The sequence below is a fragment of the Colossoma macropomum genome, unplaced genomic scaffold (assembly GCF_904425465.1).
Source record: "Colossoma macropomum unplaced genomic scaffold, Colossoma_macropomum, whole genome shotgun sequence".
Taxonomy (NCBI): domain Eukaryota; kingdom Metazoa; phylum Chordata; class Actinopteri; order Characiformes; family Serrasalmidae; genus Colossoma; species Colossoma macropomum.
The window spans coordinates 48,158,027-48,180,173 of NW_023494791.1; the positions used below are offsets into that span (position 1 = coordinate 48,158,027).

Consider the following 22,147-nt stretch of genomic DNA (forward strand, 5'->3'; position numbering starts at 1 on the left):
TTTAAATTACAGCACGATTTCTTTTCATACAGTGAGTAAATGCTAACCTCGCACAGAAGGAGTTACAACAAAAACAACCTAAAGGAAGCTTGTTTTATAGCCTTTTATTTAAACTAAATACATTTACAAAAGATCACAGACGCTGCAAAATATCTGTACAATGTGGATCCACTTTTTTCAGACTTGTTAGTTCTGGCCTAAAAAAGTAAAATCAGCAGAAAATCCCGATTCCGGGATTAATTTGTCCCAGTATTAAACTGTTAATTTAACACGAGTAAAATAAGGGTACAAGAGAGTTCTGGTTAAAGGGGTAGTCTGGCAGTTTCCCCTCTTACCCTAGAAGTAGTCGATCAGTTGAGACGTGTTTGGTGTCTGAAGTTTGCTGCTTTAGTTTTAGGAGCTACGAGGCTAATGTAGCTGAAAAGTAATGGGAGCTTATACCCCACAGATTAGCATGACGCCTAAATCATCACACACATGTTCAGTATCTCTAATAGACTTGATTGTGGTTTCTGACACTGTATGACTCACTGTCACCTATAAACATGGACTGAAGCACATTAGCATAGCTAAATACAGTAGAATTGTCGTACTTTAGTCCATGTTTATAGATATCAGTGAGTCATACAGTGTCTGAAACCACATTATCATGTTTATTAAAGAGTTTACGTGAAAACAAAAAGAAGAAAACTGAAGCAGTGATGTTCAGACACCAAAAGATGTCTTGGCTGAAGGGGAGAAATGGGGTCAATTTGCTGAACTCGTCCTTTAATTGATTTCCTACTGGATAATCTGCACTTGTGACAGAAGTTATGTATTACCCTCCTGTTGGGGGGGGGGTGTTATATTAATGAAGGGAAGAGTCCGCTGAAAGCGTCCTGTAGCGCTCGGTGGCAGGCCAGTCCTGATGTGTACCCCCCCGCCAGGTCCTGCGGAGTCGCCATCCTCACATGATTCAGATACCTGAGAGAGAGAGAGAGAGAGAGAGAGAGAGAGAGAGAGAGAGAGAGAGATCAGAATTTAGAAACAGAAAGAGGCGCCATAAAAACAATGGAAGCCCAAAGAAGAAAGAATATGTAATTAATGGAATTCAGGACAAACAGAAACTGAACTGCATTTTCTCTGCTCATGTTGTGAATATAAAGACCTCAGAGAAGACTATTTCAACTCAAAACTTAAATCCCATCATTTGAAGAGAAAATGATCAAAGCTGAAGATTTGTTACGCGTGTGTTTAGGAGAGACTCCAGAATGTGTTGAACTATCAGCTAAATATGTTTACAGCTGCCACAAACGCAGAGAACAGAGTGGCACAGCACCTTAAACTGATCCATGTAAATATATTGTTTGGATTTGAGATGTTAAGAGAGAAAGAAAGAGAGATTTTATCTATTAAAAACCAACATTTTCACCTAAAAAAAGGAGTCAAATTTAAATAATGAAAAAATCAGTTTACATTGCACGTGTTAATACAGAATAATACGGGTATAACTGACGTACCCTTCAGGGAAAAAACGGGAGATTTACAATTAATTTACAAAGGATTTACAGAAAATATGGAGTGTCATCATATACAAACCTGCAAAACTCAACTTCATAAACTTTTTGTTTTTATAAGATCATTTGAACATGCTAGTTGTCCTTTACACTGTATGAGCAAATTCATGAAGAATGGACTCACTATAAAAATCTCATTACTATAACACATATTAAAGGGCCATATCATAGGAAACTAAACTCTATATACATGTATACATTATACATATACACACGCATACTATATATATATATATATATATATATATATAGATAGATAACCCACTTGCATAAGAGAGGAGAAAGTCAAGGTAAAAATATGAAATATGTAAAAAAAATAGGGTCTCCTTTCAAAAATATTTAACAACTGCAGAGAAACGGGACTCCTAACATTACAGTCAGCTCCATCATTACTGTCCCCTCAGTAAAGATGAGAGGAATCTACCCGTGAATTTGGACTTAAAGTTACTCCAAGAAAAGAAAAACACTTATCAAAAAATACAACTTTTTAAGAAAACTAGTTAGCACCATGCTAACTGGCGGGGTATAACATTACTTGTTGGCTACATTAGCCTCGTAGCTACAGCGTAAAACTGAAGGAAACTTCAGACGCTGACTTTTTGACCTGTGCATGAATATTGTGAAAATCTGGAACCAGCAGATTTTCCAAGAAACATTCACCACCACGCCCCCCCAAAACACACACCCTACATTCCACAGGCAGATCTAGTTACGTACACGTACACACACACACACACACACACACACACACACAGCACACACTTAATACGTATGTTAAATGCTAAAATGATCATTTACGTTTACAACGGATTTCTTACAAGTGAAAATGCATTCAAAGATTTAATTCTTAGTGAGAATAGTTTTATTTTCACATGTAAGAGCAACTCTACGACCCAGGAGGACACACGGCTTAGACACTGTGTGTGTGTGTTTACATTTTTTAACAATTCAGGCTTCACTTGTAGGAAATCAAAACATTAAATTAGAAGTTCAACATGTCAAAATCTAATTTTTACTTGTGAAAACTGAATTACCGCGTGTTACAGTTCAACTCCAGATCAAACAGTTTCTCTCATTATAATGGATTAAGGAAAAGTGAAGTTTTATACACTAAAATATAACAACTACTCAATAAAATTAACAATTTACACGGTGCATGTTTGGCTTTCTGTAGCAGAGAGCGAGAAGAAGAAGCAGGAAAAGAGGTGAAGTGTGTATTTGTGGCCTGTAGGGGGCGACAGAGTCCCACATGATAATTAACTAAGGGGAAAGTCACAGTTTTGTGCAGAACAGTTTGACTGCCAAACTGTGTTTGTGTGTGTGTGTGTGTGTGTGTGTGTGTGTGTGTGTGTGTGTGTGTATTCCCACCACTGTCACTATATCACTTCCCACCATCACATCACTGCTGTGATATTCAGTAGCTGGATGTCACTGACTCTGTGAGTGTGTTTACATGCACTTAATAATGCGATAACTGCAGAAAATCAGTTTGTCAGTAATCCGATTAACATGTTTACATGCACTTGAGTAATCAGATAATGGGAAACTCCAGAGTCAGACAGTAATCAGATTTCTGCTTTGCAACTAGCCAATAAGCTCACAGAAGAAGACGTGACGTAAACGTAAAACTCAAACTTCATGCCGCAGCTTTTTTTAAACATTGAGTCACTTTACCTGAAAATATGAACAAACATCTAGAAGATAAAGAATATTTAAATCCTTTATTTTGTCAAGCATGTATTTGGTTTCAGTGCCGTTCCAAAAGTGTTTTGCTGCGTCTCGCGGTACCACCGTCTGTTTTCGCACATGCACAGACGGAGAAATCCGAAAGAAATCAGAGTAAGAGTTTACAGCACTGAGCAATCTGATTACTGAGCTCAAATCCAGCCTCTTTATCAGATTTCTTAATCTGATTTCTAGACCTTGCTTGGATCTAAGAAATCACAGTGTGCTGTTTACACGACCATTTGAATAATCAGATAACTGCAATAATCTGAATATGATCGGATTATTAAGTACTTGTAAATGCACTCTATTTTACTACAGCCAGAAGAAACGACTTCTAACTTCATAAAATTTGTGCGTACTAAAAGAAAACGAATCAAAAACATCTTACAATGAAAACTTTTGCGGCTAATGATACTTAACTACCATCTATTTAAATCGAAATTCGAAAATTTGTTTTTCTAACAAAAGACAGAAAAAGAAAGAATTGTCTACATTATGGATTCATTCACATTATTTTTTAACCTACAACTGAATTATTAAACTATTATTAATTAATTATTATGCAAGTTTAAATTCATAGACATATGAACTTCAGGCAGCATTGGGAAAATACTGTTAATCAAAAACATTAGTCACATTAAAATCAGTTCTTATATCGATACTTTCTGATCCACCATCTTCGCGAAATGATAGGACCCTACTCAATATGTGCATGCTTAAGGGCTTCTTTGCATGGTGACATGGTTCTTCTCATTGATGGAGAATGCGTTCATGGTTCTGCAACCCCAAAAAGGGTTCTGCTATTGTTACAAGCTTGACATCACAACAATAGCAGAACCCTTTTTTGTGCTATATAGAACCTTATACAACACATTCTCCATCAATGTGTGTGTGTGTGTGTGTGTGTGTGTGTGTGTGTGAGTGTGTGTGTGTGTGTGTGTGTGTGTGTGAGTGAGTGTGAGTGTGTGTGTGTGAGTGAGTGTGTGTGTGAGTGAGTGTGTGTGTGAGTGTGTGAGTGTGTGTGTGTGAGTTTGAGTGTGTGTGTGTGTGAGTGAGTGAGTGTGTGTGTGTGTGTGTGTGTGTGTGAGTGTGTGTGTGAGTGTGTGTGTGAGTGAGTGTGTGTGTGTGTTAAATCGGTCATTCCTATCAGTCCATTTTCAATCCGTTTAATCCCAGACAAATAAACCGCCACACTCCTCCTTCATTTTCCTTTCTGCTTTCACTTCTTTCCCTCTTCGTTTTTCTTTTTTCCCCTCTTGCTTTCTGTCTCTGCCCGTTTCTCTCTTTCCTTACTTTTTGTCTTTTCTTATTTCTTTCTTTCCATTTCTCTCTCACCCCCCAACCAATGCGTTGAAAGATCACTTCCTGTCTACGCTGAGTTGCCGTGTGATGACTTCCTGTATGATGGTGGCGAGTGTTTCCCTGGAGACGGATGAGAAATCACCGCGGTGATGAGAGACGGGCAGCTTCCAGACCACCAGCCCCCACCTCACCCTCTCCACCACCTCACTCTCTCCACCAGGGAGAGAAAAGAGAGGGAGGGGTAAAAGATGAGGGAAGAGGACAAAATGAGAGGAAAGATGAGAGAAAGAAAGAGAAAGATGGAGAGAAAGATGGAGAGAAAGGGTGGAGAGAGAGAGAGAGAGAGAGATGGAGAGAAAGGGTGGAGAGAGAGAGAGTGAGAGAGATGGAGAGAAAGGGTGGAGAGAAAGGGTAGAGAGAGAGAGAGAGAGAGAGAGAGAGAGAGAGAGAGAGAGAGAGAGAGAGAGAGAGAGAGATGGAGAGAAAGGGTGGAGAGAGAGAGAGAGATGGAGAGAAAGGGTGGAGAGAGAGAGAGAGAGAGATGGAGAGAAAGGGTGGAGAGAGAGAGATGGAGAGAAAGGGTGGAGAGAAAGGGTGGGGAGAGAGAGAGAGAGAGAGAGAGAGATGGAGAGAAAGGGTGGAGAGAGAGAGAGAGATGGAGAGAAAGGGTAGAGAGAGAGAGAGAGAGAGAGAGAGAGAGAGAGAGAGAGAGAGAGAGAGAGAGGGAGAGAAAGGGTGGAAAGAGAGAGAGAGAGATGGAGAGAAAGGGTGGAGAGAGAGAGAGAGAGAGAGAGAGAGAGAGAGAGAGAGGGAGAGAAAGGGTGGAGAGACAGAGAGGGAGAAAAACCTCAAAAATGTCAGAGAGACGATCAGTTCAGAGCAAATGAGCCAACAAACACAAACTTCGCCCCTCTGCTGATTTTCTCTGCTCTCTCTTTCCTTCCGCTCCTCTCGTTCTCTCTTAGTCAGCTCGTCTGACTTGTAGACTGGTGATGTCAGCTGTACGCCCTGCCAGTACTGAAGTACTAAACCGCTACTCAGGTGTTCTTTACGTCATTTTCGGGAGGATGGAGAAAACAGACCAGCGACTCATTCAGGGAAACGCAGATTTTATGTTTTAACAGGACTGGGAAAGTATCAGCTTTGCGATGTGTACAGTCAACAGAAAAGTCTGGGCGCTCTCTGGGAAAATGGATCTTATTGTTGACTTTCTGGGTGTGAATAAGTGAACACGTCCTCTACTGAGACACACTACTGCACACTTTAATACACTAGTACTGATAGTTGAGTACTGAGTTTAACATATTGGAAGAACACTAAATCTAAAATGTGGCCTGTGCAAAATGTTACGGTTACTTTTCCCCCAATACGTTAAACTCAAATAAACAGTAACTGTGTATTAAAGTGTGTAGAAGTGTGCTCTCTGTGAAGGACCTGTTCACTTATTTACACTCAGAAAATCAACACAATGTGGAATGTGTGTTTTTGTATCACTGCTGTCAGAACAAAACCTTGTATATCCGTTTTGTCGTTTTTAAGGTTTTAACATAATGTAAAAATGACTTTTACCCTTTACATTGTGTGTAAATGTCATGATGATTGGACTAACAGAATTGTCCCAAAATACCTTGGAAAAAACTCTGGTTCCATTGACTTACATTAAAAGTAAAGTATGTTTTTTCCTTCTCCTGTAAAGTTCTTATTGTGGAGATACGAGGTTTTTTTTCTCAAAAAAACGATTATATATATAAAATCATTACTAGCAAAACCTAGTACCTCCAAAAAGGTAAACTTCAACTTTGAATAGGAGTTAATGGAACCGTGGATTTGTTTCCAAGCAAGTTTTATTGGCTCACTCATCATAACATTTTAACACAACGTAAAGAGTAGCTGGTATATATATATATATATATATATATATATATATATATATATATATATATATATATATAAAAAGGTTCATCCGATTTCAAAGCGCCATATTTTTCCAACCGTGAGGCGTCTAGGAACCAATCACAATCCAACTGAAAGAGGGGGTCATAGAGTTTCTGACTGTCAGTGGAAGACGGCTCCCTTCAGTCTGAGAGGAGATGAGACCCCTGAGCAGAAAGCGTTCTGCGTTCTCCACTTCAATAAGAGTGAATCCGTCATAACTGTGCAGTGTGATTTTCGTGGGCAGTGAAGCTCCAGCAGCTCAGAGCGTTCGGCGTTGGTTCCACAACACTGGATGATCTCCGAAATCGCACTGAAAGAGCCGTGAGTGCAGCGACACCCGACACGCTCAATCCAGTATGGGATGAGTTTGACTATGGCGTTGATGTTGTCTGTACAGCTGGAGGAGGTTCATACTGAGACCTTGTACAGTTACATAATAAACTTTGTGCTCATTTAAACCATTTATAGTTCACTGCACTGATCTGTAATGATTTACAAGTGAAATAAATCATTTTGAAATCGGATAAATCTTTTTGAATCACCCTGTATATATACATACATACATACATACATACATACATACATATATATATATATATATACTTACATTACAAGTACAGTATGTTTTTTCCTTCTCTTGTAAAGTTACCATTTTGGAGATGCAAGGTTTTGTTCCCTACTTTATAACTGACCAGATAGAAGATTAGAAGATAATCCACTCACGTAAGGAAGAATAAAGTTAAAGGAAAATGAAAAGTGAAAAAACAGGCGTCTCCAAAACTGGAGTTCAAAACATATTTAAAAGCTACAGAGAAAACGGGACTCCAGACATTACACAGTCAGCGCCATAATTACTGGCACCCTCAGTAAAGATGAGAGTAATCGAACTGTGAACTTTTTCCATTTAATCCAAGAAAAAAACTGACACACGTGTGTGAATATTGGGAAACTCTGTCTTTCTCCGTCTTTTTAGACAGAAAATCTCTCAGATCTTCCAGGAAGCAATAATCTATGATTATATATATAAAACAAAGAGCAAAAACATGATATGATTAACAGTTCTGAGTCACCACTTCAGTCTGTGTGTGTTAAAAAGCTTCATATAATGAGAGAAAAGGGGCTCCTGAATGGACCTTTCACATTCCTCCATCCTCCATTCTCTCTCTCACACACACACACACACACACACACACTCACACACACACACTCACACACACACTCACACACACACTCACACACTCACACAGCTGTCTTTAATAAAGTGCTCAACCCAACCTTTATTTATACAGGTACAGAACTGAGAGAGAGAGGGAGGGAGAGAGAGAGAGAGGGAGAGAGAGAGCGAGAGAGTGTTGGGGGGGGGACTCTGCGCCCCAGGGGTTTATGGGAGTGGGTTTATAGTCAACTATCCAAAAACACACGCCGCTCCAACATAAATCACCACCAACTCTACTGTCAACACACACACACACACACACACACACACACACACACACTTAACCTCACTCTACAGCGCCCCTAGTGGCCATTTCTCCAGGGCTGTGTACAATCAACTCTGATATTTTTCATTACTATGATTAAATAATAGATTTTGTCCCTCTGTTATCAGAGATATTACAGATATTACAGAAGTCAGGCTTTAATCTTATGATGAGTAGATCACAGACATTTTGGTGCCCAATATTTGATCGCTCAACACTAACGTTACATCTGTAACCTTTAACTACTTAGGCCCAGGTTCACTACACGACTTTTAAAGTCTTAACACATTATAAAAAGACCACATACTAAACGATTAGGGATCACACACTACTCGACCTTTAATCTGCTGCTGAACTAAACTGAGCTCACTGAACTCTCACAAACTCTTGCGTTCTCCCGTTACTAGCAGACCCAAATAAACAAACATGGAGCTGCTGCTGCTGTTCTCTCTGCCGTTTGCGCCGACACAGTGAAGAAGCAGCAGGTGAACATGTTTAAGTGAGGGTCACTGATTAAAAATGTGATCAGTTTAGTATTTTTTAGAGTTTTAAATGTACATAAACTTGATTGTATCATAAACTCAGCTCATTAAAAGCTTCGCTCAACACCTGACAGACTTTTCACCATTTTTCTTTGTTTACTTGTGTATTTTCTTCTTTCGCGCTCTGTTTTTATTGGTTGTTGCAGGAATCTGTTCAGATTGAGTCGTTGATCAGTTTACACTAGATTTCGCTCAGAGTTGGGTCGAAAAAAATCAAACGTTTGATAAACTCCAACTGGTCTCAAACGTGATCGAGAGGCCAAAAATCGGAGTCAACACCCCTCAGACACGACTCGACTCTCTCTCCGACTGTCGACTCCAACTGACCCAAAAAGCTGCAGACTAGAGCCGACCAGCTCAGACTCAGCCAGACTGAGAATCGAGCTAAAATCAGTGTAAAAGTCGTGTAGTGTAACACCAGCTTCAGCCAACTGCTGGACCATACTCATGAAACAGAGGCCACACACGCTCCCGTTATAAGTCAACACGGTCATATTTACATGGCTAAAGTAATATTAAGCTAATGTATAGTTTTATTCATACAGTTAAGGTGGACCGCTAGATATCACACATTCCAAAATGAAGAAGAAGAAGAATCAGTGGTTGCTGCAGTGCTGGCTGACCATTTTGTGTTGTGAAAAGTTTGAGAACCCAAATTTTGACAAACGGAGGATCAGACTTATTCAGCATAATAAAAAGCGAGGAAGGGTGAATCTTCACCGTCAAAGAAGAGAAAACACGAAGAAGCAAAATTAAACCAGTACAGAAAACAGAAAAGAAAACCTGACGGCCACCCTAGGTTCTGCTACACACTTGGAAAGGCAGGGGTGAGGAAGGGGGATTTAGCTGGTTGCAATCTACAACCTCACGACTAGATGGCGCTAAATCTTACACACTGCACCTTTAAGAAAATGGCATTTAAAAATAATTAAACTCATAACAGAAAAGACCAACAGCATTATTTCTCTGACGGTTCATAGTAAAAGCATCACAAAAACCATAGATAATAGAAAATAAAATTATGAAAATTAATAGCCACGGGCTTTATGGGAAAATATTCACTTAAATTTTTTAATGCTGGTTTTAACATCAAGCCAAACACTTGATGCCTGGCGGATCACAGCTCAAAGGGTGGAAAAGACGCTGAGTACTTCGCTGCATCTCAGCGACCGTTCACAGACTTTTCTGCGTATCTATACTAGTCTGTTCACGCTCGGCTGTCGTGTATTTTCAGCTGGAGTGCATAAAAGACAAATATTACTAATCTATTGTCTCAACTACTCACTTTTCCTCTTCAGACTGCTTCCCGTGTTCTCTTGTGAACACTACGTTACAAATCACATTCGATTTTTTCCATATCAAAAAATTCGTACTTGCTGTAAATAAGCCTTTAGGCTTCGCTGTCAGCTGAATCTCTAACCAAGACAAACAGCATAGTTAAAAAAAAAAACAGATGAAAAGGAGGAGAAAAAAAAAAGAAAAGAAAAAGAAAAGAAAGGATCCACCCTGTTTTCTCTTTTCGTAACCCCTCTGTGACACAGAGCAAGTCTCTCTCTGTCTCTCGTCCTTCTTTCAGCATAAACCACATCACAGGGTCTGTTCTGTATGTGTGTGTGTGTGTGTGTGTGTGAGTGTGTGTGTATGGTGTGTGTGTGTGTGTGTATGGTGTGTGTGTGTGTGTGTGTGTGTGTGTGAGCGTGTGTGTAAATGTGTGAGTGTGTGTGTGTGTGTGTGTGTGTGTGTGAGAGCGTGTGTGTGTGTGAGTGTGTGAAAGTGTGTGAGTGTGTGTGTGTGTGTGTGAAAGTGTGTGAGTGTGTGTGTGTGTGTGTGTGAGCGTGTGTGTGTGTGTGAGCAAGAGAGAGAGAGAAACTGCACACACAGCAGAAATGTCAGTACACTTCCTGTTTACCCTGAGAGCAGGGTGCACCATGGGAAATGTGGTTTATTTATTTAAATAAGAGACAATCATTTATCTCTGTCAGAAAATAGAGAGAAAAAAGAGCTGAGAAAGGGGGGAAAGAGAAAGAGAGAAGACAGAGAGCAAGAGCGAGAGAGAAAGAGAGAGAGAGAGAGCTAAGAAAGGTGAAAAGAGAGAGAGAAAGAGAATGGGATAGAGAGAGAAGAGAGAGCTGAGAAAGGGGAAAAGAGAGCAAGAGAAAGAAGAGAGAAAAGGAAAAGGGGGAGAGAGAAGGAGAGAGAGAGAGAGAAGAGAGAGAAAAGAGAGCTGAGAGAGGGGAAAAGAAAGTGAGAGAGAAAGAGAGAATGGTGAGAGCGAGAGAGAAAAAGAGAAGAGAGAAAAGGGAGAAAGGGGGAGCGAGAGCGAGAGAGAAGAGAGCTAAGAAAGGTGAAAAAGAGAGAGAAAGAGAGAATGGGGGGAGGGAAGAGAGCTGAGAAAGGGGACAGAGAGAGAGTGAGAGAAAATGGAGAGAGAGAGAGAGAGAGAGAGAGAGAGAGAGAGAGAGAGAGAAAGAGAGAGAGAGAGAGAGAGAGAGAGAGAGAGAGAGAGAGAAAGTGGTGTCTTACCCAATCCTGTCCAGCTGCTCCAGTTCGGGTACAGGTGGTCCGAACGTTTCGATGTGAAGCGGCTGATATCTATATAACACCTCCACAATATGGGCTACTGGGGCGAGAGACACCGTCTGACCCTGAGAGAGAGCGAGAGGGAGAGAGAGAGTAAAAACTGTGCACTAAAATTAGGAGAATATCGCCTTATGTCAGTGTTCTCTCAGTAGAGGATGTTAATTTATTTCACTTTAAAAAAAATCAACAAAATGTTATTTTTTTAGGGGTGTTCTAACTTTTGCACACAGCTGAATAAGGTTGGACAAACTGCATCACATTATCATAATCATTATCGTGGAGACCACCAGTGCGGCACGTTTCATCTCAAAGAGAGCACAATCAGCCCGTTTCACTGGATTTAGTTCCGTTTGTGAAACACTGAATAAAAATCACTTCATTTGTTCTGCATTATTTTTTTAAATTGTGGCATCGCTGGTCTGTTCCAGCTTACCCTGTCACAAAAAATAAATATCGTGACACACTGTGCATCAAGAACATTTCATGAAGTGCAGTGAAACTAATTTTTTCCATGTCATCCACAACTATGACTGTATCTGTGGTTGAAATCAAAGCTAAATAAAAAATAAATGACCTTAAGGCCAAGTTTACATTCACACAGCAGGTAAAAGTGGCCCAAATCTGATCTTTTTCCTCATCTGTGACACAGATGTGTGTCTGTGTGTCAGTGTGGACAGATAAACACACTGAATCTGACATTTTCAATTCCGATTTGAGACGCTTTCATATGTGGTACTGAAATCCAATACGTATCCGTTCTGCGGCAGCGCGGCTCAGTCTGAATTGCCGGATCGGAATTCATGTGACTTTTCCGTCAATCCAACTCCACATTCGTCATAATTTCGCCCCACTGAGACCTCAAACACATTTAGGCTGATGTTTCTGTACGTAAAAAATTAGAAGGCACTCATCGCAACCGCTTCATGTTCGAAGAGATTTCTAAAGAAATGTCCGAACGCGGCCGCAGGAGAACGAGGCTGCAGCGTCGAAGAAAAGTCTGAACACAAAGTTTAAAGCATCTGAGGACACAAACCAAAGAAGTGACCGCGCCCTTTTTACGGCTCGAACACATTCTGGGTGATGAGCCCAGCTGTCAGTCAGTGAAGCTTCATGATGGCTCCTGTGATGCTGGTGAAGATGAAGCTGATCCTCCGGGAGCGACTGGCGTTCGTTGGCGGTCGTGATTGACAGTTTAGGAGCTGATCTGTTCAGACTGATGTCGCATTCAGATCACATTTAAAAGATAATCTGAACAGCCAAACAAAAAAATCGGGTTTGGTGAGGAAATCAGATTTGGGCCACTTTTACCTGCTGTGTGAACGCAGACTAAATGACTTTCATGGCAAACGAAGTACAGTTTAAAGTTCTGTAAGCACTCTGACCAGGCAAGTCTTACAGATCACCCAGTTTAAACCTCCTATCAGCACCTCCTGCTGACATTCATGCATAAAGACGCCCAGTTCAAAACAAGCTGGTACACGAATGTGTGTGTGTGTGTGTGTGTGTGTGTGTGTGAGTGTGTGTGTGTGTGTGTGTAAGCAAACCTCACAATGACTTCAAAGTTTGTGGCCATGGATAAATTGAATGATCACAGCACACATTACATCTGCATGAATAGAACAAAAACATGTGTGTGTGTGTGTGTGTTTGTGTGTGTTTGTGTTTGTGTGTGTGTGTGTGTGTGTGTGTGTTTGTGTGTGTTACCTTCAGAATGCCTGTAGAAAAGATTGTGGCCGGTTTGACGGTTTGTTTCTGCTTCTCGATCTGAGTCTCCAGCTGCGCCGCTCTGTCTTTATGCTGAGCCAGAAGGATAGACGCTGGCAGCTGGGAGCTTTCCTACACACAGAAAACCAAAATGAACCAAAATAAACCATTAAAATGAATTAACACACAATCAAACCCTCAGGTTACACGATTTACAATTTTTTAAAAATGTGGCATCACTGGTCCTTCTAACTTATCATATGTGAGGACAGCGTTATTACTAAATTGGGCATTTACAGTTGCAAATCTGTGTGTATGAGCAAAAACGTACCACACAAGCACAAATGTACACTTAGGTTGAAGTCATTAAAACTCATATTTACAACTTGTGCCAAACGCAGCTGCAAGAATATTAACACAGACTAGAAAACAAGATCATTTTAGAGCTGTTTTAGCATCACTGGCTGCCTGTTTCCCTTAGAAACCACTATAAAAATTTACTACCAGCTTCTGAGCTGCTTAAAGGTTTTAGCACCTTCATACATTTCTGAGTGCTGATACATGGTGTTCCAAATCGAGCTCTAAGATCATCCAGTGTGAGTCTGCTCCATAATCCACGTATGAAACTTTAAAAGAGCGGAGACGCAGCGTTTTGGTTTTACTTCAGCTTTACTTTAGCATTTAACTAGGGTTTTTTTTTTATTGTTTCCTGTGTTTTTACTACAATATTTATATATTTATTATTTTCTTCTTAGTCGCATTTTTATTGTATTTTTTCCCTTCTATCTTGTGCTTTTTTATTGTAATTGTAAATACTGTAATATTAATATATCCATTTTCTGATATTTATTGTTTATTATTTTTGTTTATCTTGTTTCTCTTCTTCCGGTTGTTTTTACTTTGTATTGTGAAGCACTTTGAGCTGCATTTCTAATGTATGTGGTGCTATATAAATAATAACAATACTTATTATGATTATTATGATTATTATTATTACTATCCCCTCCACAGATTCCATGTCAAGAATCTATAGTTTTAGCAAGTTGTTTAGAGTATCTGCTTTGTACATGACACAAGCAATTTGTCCAACAAATGTTCACAAACAGATTATTTCACTTAGAATTCACTATATCAAAATTCCAGTGGGTCAGAAGTTTACACAAGAGAATAGTGGACCTTCACAAATCTGGTGCATCTTTTGGTGCTATTTCCAAACACATGAAGGTACCAAGTTCATCGGTTAAAATGTTAATATGCAAGTTTAAACACCACAGCACCACACAGCCACTGTAACATTCAGAAAGGAGATGCGTTCTGTCTCCTAGAGATGAACACAATTTGGTGGAAAAATACAGATCAATCCAAGAACAACAGCAAACGCCCTTAAGAAGAAGCTGGAGGAAACAAAAGTATCTATATCAACAGTAAGAAGTGTCCCATATCCACATGACCGGAAAGGTTGCTCAGCAAGGAAGAAGCCACTGCTACAAAACTGCCATAAAAAAGCCAGGTTACAGTTTGCAACTGCATATAGGGATAACGATCTCACTGTTTGGAGAAATGTCCTCTGGTGTGATGAAATATAACGGAACTGTTTGGCCATAATGACCGTCATTATGTATGGAGGAAAAAGGGGGAGCCCTGCAAGCCTAAAAACACCATCCCAACCGTGAAGCATGGCGGTGGCAGCATCATGTTGCGGGGGTGCTTCGCTGCAGGAGGGACTGGTGCACTTCATGACACAGATGGCATTATGAGGAAGGAAAATTATGTGGAGATACTGAAGCAAGATCTCAAGACATCAGCAAAGGAAATTAAAGCTTGGACACAAATGGTTCTTCCAAATGGACAATTACCCCAAGCATACTTCCAATGTTGTGACAAAATGGCTTAAGGACAACAAAGTGGTGATGGAGTGGCCATAACAAAGCCCTGACCTCAATCCCATAGAATATTTATGGGCAGAACTGCAGAAGCATGCGCGAGAAAGGAGGCCTACAAACCTGACTCAGTTCCACCAGCTCTGTTAAGAGGAACAGGCCAAAATTCCAGCAACGTATTGCGAGAAGCTTGTGGAAGGCTATGCGAATCATCTGACCCAAGTTAAACAAATTAAAAGGCAACGCTACCAAATACTATCCATGTGTATGAAAACGTCTGAGCCACTGGGAATGTGATTTAAAGCTGAAATAAATCATTGTCTCTAGTTTTATTCTGACATTTCACACTCTTAAAATAAAGTAGTGATCTTTAGTGACCTAAGAGAAGGAATGTGTACGAGAAATAGAAGTCAGGAACTGTGAAAAACTGAGTTTAGATGAATGTGGCCAAGGTGTATGTAAACTTATGACCTCAACTGTTATTGTGTGGGTTTGTGTGACATCAGCAAAACATTTAATTCAGAAACGGCTGTTTTTGTAGCTGGCTTACAAAAATGCACTGTGAACAATGTTTACATACTACATACTCTCTTATTTCAAAATAAACTGAGGAAAATGAGTTTTTCCATGACATGGGCCCTTTAAACTAGATGTCAATAAGCATCTTGTTTGAAGTTGGTTGTCAGTAAATTGCCTAAATCATAAAACATTTACCAGCTCGTCCAGTAAGGCTTGCTTGCTTTTCCTTTTGGCCTGTAGCTGCCTCTGCTCCTCCTGCAGCGTCTCCAGCCTCCGCTGCTGCGTGTCCTGCTGCTCCAGTAACAAAAGCTCCTCCAGCTCCTCCTGCTCGCGGGTCTACAGAGAGAGAGACGGTAAACCACAGTCATTAAAGTCATAGTTTGGCAGAAAATCAAACTTGCACAGTTTCCCTCCCCTTTACCCCAAATGCAGTCGATCAACCAAGACATGTTTGGTGTCTGAGGTTTCCTTCTTTAGTTATGAGGTTAATGAAGCAAACAAGTAATGGAAGTTTACACTCTGCCAAGTAGCATGGTGTTAAACTGCATGCATAAATCATCACACACTCGTATTAAAGCATGCAGAGTTGTTCAGTAAACATGTTTATAGATAACAGTGAGTCATACAGTGTCAGAAACCACATAATCGTGGCCCAATCCCATTTCACCCTTCACCCCTACCACTGAGGCCCTACTGCTCCGTTTTGCGTGTTCACGTCTTGGGGTAGGGTGTCACGATTCTTACTGAGATAGAGGGGTAGGGCAAAGACGCTCCAAACAGAGAGTTATGAGAAAATAAGAAAAACCGGCAAGATGGCTGAACAAGAGATCAAAGAAACCCACAAATGTGAGAATTTTCTCTGTTAAAAAATTACAATAATCACTGTATTGTCTTCGTTTAATGTCGTTTTACTGTATTATGGTCCTTTTCTTTATAACAAGCATAAAAATCGCTAATAATTTGCTGATGTCTCAGTAGCTACATTTCCTATTCCACCTTAAATGGTTACATTCTGGTGCCTCAGGCATCAGAGCTGCTGCTCCATTTAAGGTGGAATGGAAAAATTCGAATGAGAAGCTGGTGAATATCTGACTTCAGCTTCATATCACTGAAGAATTAGGGGTGGGTGATAATAAATAATTGCATATGATGCCCTAAATGTAACTAAAGCCCAGCAGTGAGGAGCTGAACTTTACCCTCCTCTGCTGTCACTGCAGACTGGCAGGGTCGCCTACAGAGCAGCGCTGGTAGCTGTTAATGAAGTGATGCTCTGTTTATTTGAGGGTCCCATTTCAGAGGAAGATTTCAACCACTACCCTGTAACTCAGTTCCAAAGGGCAAGGAGACACTTGAAAACCAGAGGCAGGAGTAAAAATAAGAAACAGAACTGGACCCAAGTCTATTAGAGATTCAACATCGCTTAAAGCCAGTGGGCAATATTTATACAGTGCTAACTGGTGGGCTGTAAGCTTCCATTACTTATGGGCTACATTAACCAGTGCTAAAACTAAAGAAACAAACTTGAGGCACCCAACATATCTTGGCTGATCTACTACATTTGGGAGAAGAGGGAGATTGTTGACTGGGTAAATCTAATTTGTGATCACAAAGCTATCATGTTCCAATTCCAGACATTTTTAGTTCAGGTTTATTATGTTGCAGTTATTAGAAGAATGCATCGAACTGAAGAGTGAGTCAGAAAAGAGAACACACACACATACTGACCAGTTTGGCTTTGTTTCTCTGTATGATGTCTCGGTTCTCTCTCTGGTATTGCTCCATCATCTGCTTTGTGCTCTCAACGTCCACATTGTTTGTCAGGTTAAACACTGAAAACACACAAACACAGATTCTGACTCAGTCACTGGCTGCTTTCTTGTGCAGGTTTTTGACATGACAGAAAAAATGTGATTGGCATATAATTAGGATGGTCAATATGACAATATTTAACACTATCACAATAGATTATGTCACATTAAGTTAGGATAGGCTCTTCCAAGCATATTGTGGATACTGTTTGTACAAAAAGCTGCACGATGTAAGATTTGGGGATTTGGAGACCTCTCTGGTGGAAACATGTAACTGCACACAGAGTGCAGAAGAGAATTTTGTAATGTGGGTTGTGCTTCTGATGATTGGAAGAGAACTCAAAGAGAACTCAGTCTAAACTTGGGGCAGGATGCGTCTTCTGAGGATATGAGATAATTATCTACTAATATCATCATATCTTCATCAGTATAATGTTGATTTTGAGATCATTTGAAACCTAAACCTCGAACTGGACCTTCTTTCTGAGCCTGTGAGTGTGACATTAATATATAAAGACTCCAAAAAGACTTGCAGCAGCGCACACACATCGTATTTTAGTGTGTTTCTTTTCTCCTGATTCAGTAATGCTATTTTCTCATTAGGCTGAATGAATAACTGACTCTAAATGTAGGTATTGTGATATAAACTGAGTCTGTTCTACAGTTTCTCATTAGGCTGAATGAATAACCGATTCTAAATGTAGGTATTGTGATATAAACTGAGTCTGTTCTCTATGTATGAACAACAGGGTCTTACCGATTTCTTCCACCTGCTCCAGGTAGTCGTTATACTCTCTGAGACTGGGGAAGTCAAAATCTCTTTTATTATAACTGAGAGAGAGAAAGAGAGAGAGACATGAATATTACTGTCTGTACGAACAGCAAAATAATCATATTGATTTTACATAATGCAGTGAATTATCGTAATCGGATCAAAGTGTTTTATAAATGGTACCACCAAGTGACATCATTACATACTAACTGCAATCAAAAGTAATATAATCGCAATATCAGTTTTCTGTTGTGCAGCAGGAAACTGTTCCTCAAAAGTGGAAAAGTTTCTTATAAAATGTCTCTCAACGTTCGATTCTTTACGAGGCTGAAGTCGCTTCTCATTCGCCAGCTTCCTGTTCGAATTTTCTTGTTCCACCTTAAATGGTGCCTGAGGTGCCAGAATGTAACTGCTGCACCATTTAAGGTGGAATGGGAACATCTGAATAAGAAGCTGGCGAATGAGAAGATGAGAAGATGAGACTTTTTAAGTCCATCCTACCAGCTACATTATATTATAGTAACTTAAATTAAGCTTACAACAGTCTCAACAGGAGAGATATTACATATACTGACTTTATTTAAGATTATTTTACTTGATAAGATACCATTTTTGCAGTGTAACACTTGGGTTGCGACCCCTGGCTTAGACGGTCCCCCCCGCTGGGTCTAGTTTTGATGCGAAAAAATTTCGATTTTACGTCTTTTCCCACGTTGCGTTCGGTGTGTAACAGCCTTTAGGATAAAGTGGACGGTGAGCGTAAAGAGTGAAAAGCAAAGAATATCCATAAATAATAAGCGTCACTCACATTTTTAGAACTTTCTTCCGGATCTCCACCTCCTTATCTATCGCTGGGTCCTCGAACAGCTGCAGACGGAAGTTACTTTTTCGGAGGGGAGTATCGCACTGGACACAGTTACCGGACCCCCGCACGAACAGCATCTCCACACAGTTCTCACATCTGCAAAACATGGACACAGCAGGACGGGGGGGGTCACACATCTGTCTCATATGCATGGTACATGTCTCTATATGTAATAACAGGCCCTGAATGTATTATATAAACATAAGTATGTAATCATTTTAGAACCTTAAATCTAATATTAACCTCAGGAAGCAGAAAAATGCTACAGCTTCAGTTTTAAAAATGAATCAGTGCTGTTGTGTAAATTTACTGGCAGACGGATTATTCCGTTCAGCTTTTCCAGCAGAAACACCCGGGATTTCCAGAACTTTCCAAACTCAAACAGACCTTAATGGATTAAACACGCACTCTGATGTGAGTGCTGGACTCCAATAATCACACAGGAGACGATGGAGCCTCAGCTCAGAGCTGAAACACCCACAGCCTCTCTCTTTTTTTCTCTCTTTACCTTTCTTCTCTCTCTCTCTCTCAACTCAGTCTCTTTCTTCTTCTCTTCTCCCTCTTTATTTCTCCTCTTTTCTCTCTCAGTCTTCTCTCTCTTTTCTCCTCCATCTTCTCCTTTTCATTTCTCCTCTTTTCTCTCTCTCCTATCTTTCCTCTCTATGTCTTCTCTCTCTTTCTTCTCCCTTTCTTTATTTCTCTTCTCTCTCTCTCCCCTTTTCTCTTGCTATCCCTGTCTCTTTACCCCTCTTTTTTTCTTGCTCTCTCTCTTTTCTCAACTCAGTCTTTCTCCCCCAATCGGTCTCTCCTCTCTTTTCTCTCTCCCTCTCGTCCTCCTTGTGTATCTCTGTATGTGTCTGTATGGGAGGTTACTCTGCTCTTGCTCAGCAACTCATAACTCTCTCTCTCTCTCTCTCACACACACACTCTCTCTCTGAAACTCGTCTACAGTCTGCCGCCTTAAATTCAGCCTTAAAATTAGCTATAAAATCAACCTTACAATTTGAGGAAAGTGCAAATTTTAACCTTTAACCTGTTCAGACATGTTTCTTCAGTTTAAGTTGTGTTAGAGGTGTGTAATGATTTAGGGGTGCATCATGCTAACTGGTGGGGTATAATCTCTAATTGCTTGTAAGCTACATCAGCCTCGTAGCTCCAGTGCTTGGCTGATCTTCATCTGAGCTCAGGGAGAAACTGTGCACATTTGATTCATGGCTGAATATCATTCTGAGTATGAGGTTTCATATCAGCTGTAAATCAGGACGCAGGGTGGACTGACGGACAAACAGGGAGTTACAGAGATACAGAGAGCGGTTTGGCGCGCGTCCAGCCGCACGTCCACAGGCTGTAATAAATGGTCAGTGTTGATCTGTCCTCTCTCAGTCAGCACGGTCAGCAGAAACCCCTCTGTCCTCTACAGGCCAAGGACGACGAGGGGACGACCGGACAAAACGGGCCGTGTCCCGAATCAAACCCTCCAGCACTGTTAACTGTTCGAGTCTGAATACACTCTTAAAAAGGATGGTTCTTTAAGGGTTCTTTAGTAAAGATAACATCAACATAGCTCAACATAGAACCATTAACACTCAAAGAAGCATTTGCATGATTGAAAGGTTCTCTGCATGGTGAAATCGTTCTTCAGACTGATGGAGAATGTGTTGTGTATGGTTCTATATATCTATATATGATTTCTTTACAGTGGTGTTGATAGGAACCAGGGGTTGCCATGACTACAACACACATATAGACATTTTATTTACTATCCAGAACCACCAGTGAACCTACACGAGTCTTCTGAGTTTATATGGAATGTTGATGATGGAAAATAGTGGAAAATCTGAAATAAGTTTTCTTTGGGGACTATTTTGCCTCACAGCGCCCTGCATGTATGAACGGTTAAAATAAATTGATTAAAATAGATTTTAGACCAGAACTTTATCACAAAACTATCATAAAACAGTGTCTCAGTCATCAGGCAGTGAATTCATAACCATTTCATGTAGGAACTTTCTGTGAGGGAGCTTTTAGAGGTGGGCGTCTGGTTCCTATCACCACCACTGTGAACAGTTCTGACTCAGTAAGTTTCTCTAGAACAGAGTGTTTCACACCAAACCACTCTGAACCGCTCTGATTACATCTTAACCATTTAATTATATAGAAATTTTGAAAAATTGGTGAAGTTCCCACTTTAAGTGTGCTAGCTTGGCCCATGAACAGAAGATCAGACCAAAAAGCTGTTGAGTAGAAAGAAAATCTAAGGTAACAAAACTCCCGAAGCACTAAGTTCCACTGTAGAGCTGCAGTAGAACTCCATACTCCATCCAGCACAGGTACTGAAGTTTGTTCGGTTCTGTTGTTTTCTTTTTGGATCCTTCTGGTCTAAAATAAAATGCTGAAGCTCCAAAGTGAGACACAAAGATGTGAGAAGAAAAGAGCAGATTTGTTTTGCCCTCAGATATACTTGAATACACTCGGTAAAAAGATGGTTTTTCAAGGGTTCTTTAGTAAAGTCAAGTAAATGGTTCTGTTTTGAACCATTTGCATGCTTAAATGGTTCTTTGCATGGTGAAATGGTTCTTCAGATTGACAGAGAATTTCTGAAAATGGTTCTATATCGCACCAACATGCATTCTTCTACTGTTACAGTGACAAGCTTACAACAACAGAAGAACCCTTTTTGGTCTTATGCAGAACCATTTTCAAAAACGTTCTATCTAGAACCACATCCGACACACCTCCGTGAATCTGAAGAACGATTTCACCATGCAAAGAGCCATTTAAACATGCAAACGGTTCTATATAGAACTTACGGTTCTAAATAAAACCACCACCTTTACTAAAGAACCCTTTACTGAAGTTCGTGGAACTGAAGCTGTTCTTATTATTTATTGTGCTGTCAAAAACATAAAAGCTGCACTGTTTACCCTGAAAGCTACAAACCGACACAGACTGAGGTTATAGTCTTCCGTGTCAGTGTTTAATTTGGTGTAATTCAGTCCTTAATTGTCAAAATATAATTTAAATATAAGCTAATTAGCTTAGCAGCTCCATACTCACAGTGTGTGTCCACAAACATTCACCATCAGTTTCAGGGACGGATTCCTGTATTTTGTCGTCTTGCACCTCGGACAGCCCTGATCATCCATGATCAACTGTTTATTTTTGACGTTATGATTCCAGAAATAACGATATTTAGGTGAATATTTGCGTTATTAAGCTGTTACTTTCGTGTCTCATAGCTGGTGGGGTCTTCACACGCTGTTTACTTCACACCCGTATTCAGGCTTGTGCCTCGCTCCGGAGGCTCTGATTGGCTATTCACATCGCAGCTTCGTCGCTAGGATTGGCTGTCTGCTTGTGAGTGTAAACTAGTAACCAATAGCAGCACAGAAGGGGCGGGACTTTACCCCGAATAGCTCAGCGGTGTAACAGTAAAATCTTCCGGAAAACGCTTTGAGTGCCAGTCGTTCCTTTA

General features: G+C 40.3%; 1 protein-coding gene across 1 annotated transcript; it reads right to left on the reverse strand.

Moving 5' to 3' along the window:
- Positions 1–89: 89 nt before the first annotated feature.
- mnat1 (MNAT1 component of CDK activating kinase) lies at positions 90–21,942 on the reverse strand. The gene is made up of 8 exons (XM_036575223.1): positions 21,730–21,942; positions 18,616–18,768; positions 17,793–17,866; positions 16,953–17,056; positions 15,423–15,563; positions 12,829–12,960; positions 11,068–11,189; positions 90–963 (listed from the first exon to the last, which is right to left on the reverse strand). The coding sequence occupies exons 1-8, from the start codon at positions 21,816–21,818 to the stop codon at positions 843–845; spliced, it is 936 nt and encodes a 311-aa protein (XP_036431116.1). The 5' UTR covers positions 21,819–21,942; the 3' UTR covers positions 90–842.
- Between the last annotated feature and the right edge of the window lie 205 nt (positions 21,943–22,147).